At 42.7% G+C, this 9,053-nt stretch overlaps 1 protein-coding gene across 1 annotated transcript; it reads right to left on the bottom strand.

The window, feature by feature from the left end:
- Positions 1-2,163: 2,163 nt before the first annotated feature.
- On the bottom strand, positions 2,164-7,111 carry LOC125525833 (uncharacterized). Its single transcript, XM_048690843.2, has 5 exons — positions 6,730-7,111; positions 6,381-6,493; positions 2,994-3,216; positions 2,634-2,826; positions 2,164-2,540 (listed from the first exon to the last, which is right to left on the bottom strand). The coding sequence occupies exons 2-5, from the start codon at positions 6,476-6,478 to the stop codon at positions 2,407-2,409; spliced, it is 648 nt and encodes a 215-aa protein (XP_048546800.1). The 5' UTR covers positions 6,479-6,493; positions 6,730-7,111; the 3' UTR covers positions 2,164-2,406.
- Between the last annotated feature and the right edge of the window lie 1,942 nt (positions 7,112-9,053).

Consider the following 9,053-nt stretch of genomic DNA (forward strand, 5'->3'; position numbering starts at 1 on the left):
GATGGGGGAGCCCTGCCACGGTTGCAGGTTGCTGCTCCACTCAAGCCATGCCCAACGTAGCCGCGGGAGCACAGCTGAAGCATGGTCCTTAACTCCGAGGCCTCCCAATTTTTTTGGTGAGCAGACCTTCCAATTGACAAGGCACTCCTCGTAACTGAGTGGAAGGCCTAGTTTTTGTTTTCTTGTTTTTTTGAAAGCAGAGTGGAAGGCCTAGTTAGCGGCAAGGTAGAGAGCCCGAAATCAAGCTCTTCGCACCTTATTGGATAGGCAACGCATTTCTGGGCATTAATCTGAAGGATCACCATATGTTTCCAACAAGACAGAGCCGCAAACTCCGTCTAGTCTCTATGGTAGTGCGTATGATGACAAGGTCCGTTACCGGAGTGCTTTGGCTTTGGTAGCAGCAGCTGTGACAGGTAGGGGCCGAAGCATATGTATCTTTAATGTTAAAACTAGAATCGTGCTTGTGACAATTTCGTTTCGGTGATTTGTTGTACTCCAAATTAAGTTCCATGTGGCAGTTGACGTTGATGCGTCTAGCTCCCCAGGTGTGTTGTTTTGGAACTTGGATGCAGGGCAGTGGTACTGTCGTAGTTTGACGCTGATGTGCGTGTCCCCTAGTGTCGAGTAAATTGCAAAAAATCGTTATAATTAGGGACTCTAATTCAAAAAACCATCTCATTTTTTCCTTTCAAAAAACAACCAACATCGTGCTAACTGTTTTCAAAAAGCGCTGATCTCTCAGGTAAACACTTGCTGAGTGTAAAACTGACAAGTAGGTCCCACTACAAGCGAGTATGTGGCTACCAAATCTAACGGTGGTTGACTGGAATTTAGTTGACCGTCAAAATAGACATGGGCCTACATGTCAGTGTGATCTTACTTCTCTATCTTTATCTAATCTAATTATAAAGCACGTACTGGTTCTGCTCGATCACCATCGCGGCATTTTTGCAAAAAAAACCTCTGTAGTTTAAAGTGGATCTAACAAAACCTTTCATTTTCACAGATTAACCCCTGCATTTGTAAGTATTTGACCAGCGATCCTTTTTAGGATAAGGTTTCGTTTTTTGCAAGGGCAGCCATGGCAGGGAGGAGCAGGGGCGGAGCTGCATGTATGCTTCCTGATGCACGGGCATCAGGGTCGAAATAATTTTCGAGTAGTGATTAGCTCTCGTAATATGTGTGCATCAGGTTACACTGACTGTTGTGCATCAGGGAGCTGAAAATTTGCTCCAGCCGGCCTTTTCGGCCGGAGCCCGTAATCCTTTGGGCAGGGAATTCATGGGCTTTTTCCCAGCAGGCCCTAGAAGCTAAGGGCTCCTTTGATTCAAAGGGATTCTATAGGATTTCTGAAGGATTGAAATCTTTAAGAATTTTTTCTATGTTGGTCTTTTGATTTATAGGATTGAATCCATAGGAATTTTTTCTATGGAATCTTTTGTACTACATTTCATAGAAAATCTAACATCCACTCCAACCTTTTTTTACAATTCCTTTGCTTTTCCTGTGCCATCAAACACTCCATGCTAATCCTGTAGGATTCATGTGTGCATGCCACTCCAACCCTATACTTTTCCTATTCCTACGTTTTGAAAATCCTGCGAATCAAAGAGGGCCTAATCGTTGTAGGAAGCCAATGCGAGCCAGAAATAAATTTATCGATCACGCACACAACAAATCACCGAAAACGAAACGAAATTGGAGTATTAAGTTAGAATGATGTATCGTTATAAACTGTTGATGTACTTTTCATTTTTTAGAGGCGTGCTGTATTTTACAGCAAGAAAATAATACTATCTCTGTAACTTGATGTAAGGCGTTTTGCAGCACAATTGAACTGCAAAACGTCTTACATTAAGTTACAACTGCTGTAAAAATGTCTTAAATTAACGCAAAAGTTTCATGCCACAGTTAGCTGATCGGTTCGATGAATTCAGCACATCAAATTTGAACTCAAACCATGACACTAGTTTTGGAACAAAGGGAGTATTAGCTTGCGAGAAACTCCTGCAGCACCAAACATGTCATGATCTTAAACTATTTGTCCGAATGTGCGAAGAGATATCATATTAGGAAAAATTACATCCATACGAGAACAATATCCAAGTTTAGAGCAATGATGGCTAAAATTCTGACGCCAATACAAGTGCAAACGAGATGTAGAGGAAATTTCAATCAATCTTTTGCAACTTCGCAACACCTTACCATAAGGCCAGCTCTCTCTATTCAGAGTACAATCCACCAAAGAACTGAGTTCAAAGTCAAAGGAAAAAAAAACAAATTGATGCGACCACAAACCAGCACCACAGCATTTCTTGTCGTACGCAACCCCACTAGCACATCAGATTAAGACTAACCCCTCTAGCACATCAGATTAAGACTTAAGCAAGAAACCAAGAGAAATCAGGCCTCATCTTCACTTTCTTCATCACTTCCGTAAATGAAGGGGAAAACAACATCTTTGTGCCCACCCAAGTAGCCACCGCTAGTGGGATGCAAAAGCTCTTTTGCACGGTCCTTGCACCCATAACAGTTACCTTATAAAACAAGGAAAGTGTATTAGCAGTAGAGATGCATAACTAAAGTATTTGCACACAAAAAAAAATCTGAACAACATAATAGATAGTTATCCGAGTCATTAGCTTCCAAAGGGGTGCAAAGATACACATCCTCCTCCTCTCTACAATCTGGATGCACCTCCGCAAAGAACAAACTAGATGGGTCACCTTGCATTTTCACAAGAAAGTTAAAGTGTACATATCCCTTTCCCCCCTCGATGATTAGGTTTCTTGCTTTCACTTCTATTACCCCGAGGTCAGTAGGCTGAAATACAAATGACACATGTAAATTAACAAGCCTGACAAGATATATTTTATTGCATTTCTAGTCTGCAAAATCAAATCATGGGATTTTAGCTATTCTAAGTAAACAATTAATTAACAAACTAGTCTAAAAGCAAGGTTAAATATTTGAGTACGATGTTCGCATACTTGCATATTGTTTTGCTTGGCATAGACGTTCAACGCTATTATCAAACTCTTCAGGTCATGCTCTTGGCTGCGCCTTAGCAGCTCCTCACGGGGCGGTGTCTTGGGCCTGCGAATGAGCTGGCGCTTTGCAGCAGCAACCCAGGCATCACCCAGCTCCTTGAGAGTAAAGGGTGATGGCCTAGGAGTGGGGTCTTCCCAGGTCTCCAACTCAGCAAATCCATCCCTACATACCAAATTTAACACATTAAAGCATAATCACTAATGACTTAACATAAAGTTATCTCAGAAAATTATATGACAGGCCAATTAGATGAGTATCTTGTCTAAACAAGTTGTTCATACAGGAAAAAACCACATGTACATGTGAGCACATATACAATATTCATATCTACAAATTTTATCATGCAAGGAACATTGCAATGATTAGAAGACAGTGAAGCACACATAGAGCATCTTTTTGGCAAAGTGGCTGTTATACTGGCAAATACTACGATAAGGTATGCTATATCAAATATGCATGAGATTCCAAAAGAAAAAGTTGAAAACACTCACTGGTCCATTGCCAAGGGATGGACAATGTGAGCTACCTGGTCCATTACCAAGAGTGCCACATCACAGCAGTACTAAGTTCTTTCCTTCCAGTTTGTACTTCCTCCTCTTAAGTATCAGATGGGACCGACAGTTATGTCTTTGTCCCTCAATTTGCTAGCGAAGGCTCAATGCAGAACTTGAAGAAAATATAGTTTTACTTTTGCTATGTCATAATCGGAAAGTTGGTGGTCTTGGTACCAGGTGGGCTGCCAGTACCAGAAACTTTCTAGCTTGGACACCCCCTCATAGTGTTGAAACTTACTCGGTTCAGTCCTATGAGTCCTTGGTACCATTGAAATGAGCGCATTGTTCATGCTCGAAAGAAATCAAGCACATAGTTATTGCAAGATTCCCAATCTATACCCCCTATTTTAATAAGAGATTGTGACTGAATTGGTATACATCAATATATCTGTACACATCAATATATCCCAATTTGCATATAAACTCGTATCGCACGTGAATCGGAATGCTCCTGCACATAGCGAGTTGTTAGTGACAAGTGAAGTCCATGTGAATTAAACTGTATATGCACTTTGCAACCAAGGGGTGAGTTTTCGTCTCAACCACTGATCTGCATCGAAAATCATTAAAAAAAAGGGTGAACTGAAGCAAAAAATCATGTTTCAATCACCATTAACTCTCTGTTAGACTTAGTGTATCCTTGCCTCCTTGGCATGTATGGATAGTGCGCATGGACTTATAGTGTGAAATGGGGGAGCAATAAGCTTTTTAACAGCAAAATAAATAAAATGCATAGGCCACCTGGTCAGTATTTGGCATGGATAACAACTGAGCGAACTGTGCAAACAGTCTGTTAAAACAGATATCATTGTCGAAGGCTGAATGCCTATCTGTTGAAGCAATTAGATCGTTTAACACTAACTGTCACAGACCAAGCTCCTGAGAGCACAGATGTGAGGAGAGGCCTCCTTTTCTGTTTTATTATTGATCCGTTGTTACCTCTAGGTCTTACACGCTAGTCCATGGACAAATTTATTGATCCACGAGATCAGACCATTCCTGACAAACTCCAACTCTAGCTTAAGGAAGAAAAACTCTGACATATTCCTATCTTAACAAACTCAAACTCTGGAAACTAATTGACAAGCTTGGTAATAGAGATCACAAGGTATGCCCATTTAACCTGGTATTTTTTAGATGGCAAGTCGATCTTCATAAGGGCATTTTTGGTTGGGACCCATAACTTGCAATACCTTAAGTTAGGCATGTCATACTCCTTCAGGCTGGTGTTCATTTCTCTACATTAGCTTACCGTGCAACAAAAATCTCGCCACACTTCCTACTGCTTTGCCGCACTTCTTTCATCCATTTTGTGGCACCGGATTCGTCCGCCAAATCTTTGGCGCACCTCAGGTGGTGGGAGAAAACAGGGTTCCTCCAACTGCCCACGGGATGGAAATGATAGCACATACACGGGTATTTCACCACTCTGGGCAAAAAGAAAGCGTGAACTCTCTCGTGTCTTTTCCCCTCCTCCCATTCTCTCCAATCTCGCCTTCATCTTCTCAACTATTCCTCTCCAAATCCCCCTTCTATTTTGTTTCCAAGCCCCCTACTCACTCCACTCAAAATCCCCATCCAGATCCAAGAAAAATCTTGAGTACCATGGCTGGTTTCTGAGAACTGCGGATGTTGCCCATTTCGTCACTCCATAAAAAATCATTTCTTCTCATTGGATTGGCAATGGCAAAGGGAAAGGGAAAGTTGGATGGCGATGGAGCTTCCCAGCAGAGAATCGTAAGTTGGGATCATGAACAGGCCAAGTTCATGTTGGATTTTTACATCGAGTACCGAAACAGAGCAGCATGCAGGCTTCGTTTTCAAAAAGCAACACCATATGAAGTGTGTTGATACTTTAAAGTTTAAACAAAGAGTTGGTTGTGGGGGTTCCACTTGAACAAGCTGATCGTCACTACAGACTACAAGGATAATTGGAAGATAGTCGAGACAGCTATGAATAGGAGTGATGGCTTTGATGCAGCCAAATGTAAAGTGGCTATTTCAAAGTCTGAAAAAGAACAACTTAGTGTAAGTTTTTTTCGTTCATATAAAATACACCATCCTAAAGAAATTTATGATACTGATTAGATTATACACATGCATGCAGGATAGGGCTAGGCACTTGCTCTTTAACACCATGGAAGTCCTTTCATGAAATGCAAGAACTTTTCATGGGCATAATGTTGATGATTCCCTTGCCATTTATCCAGAAACAGGTTTGGATGATGGAAGTGGACCACCCAACTGCAACTCACAAGAACTGAATGACATTCAGAATGCAAGTGGGGCGGGTAGCGGACACCGTCACATGACATCGCGGGCGCCCACACATGAGCATAAGAGAGTAAACTCACCACTTCATTGAACGGGGGTGACTATCATATTTGGCTACCAAAATTAAACACTATCCACACATTTTCGCCAGACCTGTGGCAGGTTACATGGCAATTATCCAAACAGGTCAATTTGCCACAGCTCAACTAAGCTATGGAAACCAACCAAACAACCCTGTTTTTGCCACAACTTAGCCATGCCACAACTGCGTCACCCGCCTAACCTTAGGTGTGGCAAAATGTGGCTGCCAACCAAACATGTCCTAAGAAACTGAAACCTGTACGCTGGGAGGAGAAGCATGAACCAAACCAAATATGCTTCTAGTTACCTATATGACCTAGCTCGTGTGCAAGTGGTAGGGAGATGGAACCAAATATAAGACGATGACATCGAATTGAGGGCACACGTGCAAATGCAATAAATTAGATGTCTACGCACCTGTTGAAGATATGTTCTTCACCAGAAACTGAACCCTGTTCACTGGGAGGAGAAGCGGTTCCACTCGAGGCTGAAGAAGAGCTCCGGGTTAATGACATCTCAGCTGATCAAGCCTGCAACAAGAGTGGGTGGTGAAATTGCCGGCGACCGGATCTTGCAGGCAAGGGCTAAGGTCAGGGGGTCTTTGGGGCAGCTCGACCCCACCTCGAGCTTCACTACACCCCTCAACTCCCCTTCACCTCTGTATAGGTCTAAAAAAGTGTTTGCTTGACTAACAAATTAGCTACGGCTCCAGTTTGTGAAAAGATTGTTGTGGCTAACAAAAATTGCAAATTAGGAGGTCGGCTACCTTCAAAGCGGAGGGATTGAAGAGGGTATTGGAGGCCGCGGTGGAACCAGGCGGCGGCTCGACCTTGATGTAGCGTCGCTGAGGCCTTGGAGGAGGCGGCGAATTCCTGGAAGCAGGAGGCGGCTGGACCTTGCTGTACCGTCGCTGAAGTATTGGAAGAGGCGGCGGCGAGGTCCTGGTGGATGACGTCGCGAGATCCTGCTTCTTCACTGTAGGCGGCGGCGGCGGCGTGATGGACGGGGTGGGGGCGGGGGGGACTGGGCCGAGACGATGAGAGGCGGCGGTGCGGTCGAGGTACCTAGGGTTGCGCCATGGAGGGCATGAGAAAGGGCGAGCGTGTAGAGATTTGGGTGGGGATTGGGGAAGCAAGGTGTCTCTTTTCGGTCAGCCAGTGGGGTCTCGTGGTGTGCGATGGCAAGGTTGTAATTTCTTCCCGACTCCATCATACTACCTCATTTCCGATTTACTCCCTTCGTTCCAAATTACTTGTCGCAAGTATGGATATATCTAGATGTATTTTAGTTCTAGATACATCCATTTCTGTGACGAGTAATTTGGGACGGAGGGAGTATATAACTCCATATGCACAACAGTCGTCGCCTCCCAACTCTAACCGCAAACTCGGTCCTTCTTCTCTTTCCCATCCAGCAGCCTTGTCGACAGCAAGAGGAGTGGGGACCCGTCTATCTCATTTTTTTCCTTTAGGGTTTGCTTCTTCAGTGACACCGACGAGGTGGTGGCGACGATGGCGTGTTGAAATAAGGTCTCTATGGCCTCTTCCTACCTCGACGCCTTCCGATCCAACGCCGACGAAGGGCATATGAGAGTTTATGTTCCCTGATCTGTTGGTTCCCTTCAGATCTTGGCGGCTCATGGGCAGGGATCCCCTCCTCCAAAGCGGCTCCCCTCCCCTATGCCTATATATATACTTACTTGAGGGCGTGCCCCCTCTTTTGCACACAATTTCTGTGCAAAAGGATTGCCCCTCCCTCACAATGCAAGAGATAACCATGTAAATGAACTGAATAGAGAGCTAGTAGACCGACAATTATAAAGATAACCGAACATCAATGTGATCCAGATACATATTGGTTCCAAGCTTATTGATGCCTGGTTTGCACGAGATTTTATTAGATACCAGGCAGTTAATTGAAAAATCTAACTACTAACCAAAATAAAGCTAAAGATATAAGTAGACGACCTAAACTAGAACCAACTCATAGTTTTGGGCATCCACAAGTCGAACCCTTAAAACAAAGAGTTGAAACGTGTAGGCAAGGAAACATACAATAATTCATGCAAATCACCTATCAAACAACCTTCTTAGGTAGGATATATATTACATTCGCATGCATTATGCAGAAGCAACAAAAAGAAGACTTCAGAGGAGGCATTGCAATAGACAAAGTGTAGGCAGAGAAGGTTCATCTCTCACGTCGCCGTGATCCTGTTCATCCTCACCCGCCAACACCATGCACGACTCTAAAGAACAGATTTGCAATAGGCAGGGTGTAGACAAACAAGGTTCATCTCTCACGTGGTCGTGATCCTGTTGACCCCCCACCCGTCAGCCATGCACAACTCTAAAGAACTCATATGCAATCAACTCGAACATCTTAACTCCCCATCTAAGTGTTTCTTCACCTTCTTGGTTTTTCTGCAAAAGTAACCAATCATTCAACCATCTGGCAATCATATTGGCAGAAACACGAGGATCATTAGTCTTGTTATTATCAAATATTATGCTATTTCTTAATATCCAAATTGTCCATAGAACTATTGAGACACCAACCAACATCATGTGCTTTTCAGCTTTTGCAAAAACTAAAACACGTCTGCTTCTGTACACCCCCCTAAACACAAGGACAGCTTAGATGAACTCATACCTCTTCATAACAGAGGGTATGATGGTCGTATTTTAGAAATATGTAGACGTTGTACAGCTGCTGGGCTTGCACATCCTTTTTTTCATTTAAAATCGCAAAAAACTATGAGGCTAGCAGGATCCAAACTACCAACTTCATGGTTTAGAGTTCAACATAATAACCAGCCAGCTACCACCAGTTCACATGATTACAAGCTTCTTTCTCAATATTTTCTTATTTCCTCTTTTCTTTTTTATTTTTCCTTTTTTCTTGTTTTTTCAAATGGTTTTGTTCGGTTTTTATTTTATTTTTCCTTTCTTTTTTCTGTTCCTTTTTTGTTTTTGTTTTATTTTCTTTTGCAATGTGCAAACTTTTTTCAATTTTGTTTTTCTAAAAAATGAGTGAACTTTTTTCCAAATTTGAGATTTATTTTCAATTCGTAAACATTTTTTAAATATT

This window comes from Triticum urartu, chromosome 1A (genome assembly GCF_056163025.1).
Source record: "Triticum urartu cultivar PI428250 chromosome 1A, HENAU_Tu73, whole genome shotgun sequence".
NCBI lineage: Eukaryota > Viridiplantae > Streptophyta > Magnoliopsida > Poales > Poaceae > Triticum > Triticum urartu.

What these genes read in the sequence shown, in the direction of transcription:
- LOC125525833 (XM_048690843.2), bottom strand. Translation starts at nt 6,478, where the DNA reads ATGTCATTAACCCGGAGCTCTTCTTCAGCCTCGAGTGGAACCGCTTCT. An exon ending in CCAAGCAAAACAATATGCAA is followed by an intron (nt 2,827 to 2,993) that starts GTATGCGAACAT and finishes TTTGTATTTCAG; the next exon opens with CCTACTGACCTCGGGGTAAT. An exon ending in TTTGGAAGCTAATGACTCGG is followed by an intron (nt 2,541 to 2,633) that starts ATAACTATCTAT and finishes TTGTTTTATAAG; the next exon opens with GTAACTGTTATGGGTGCAAG.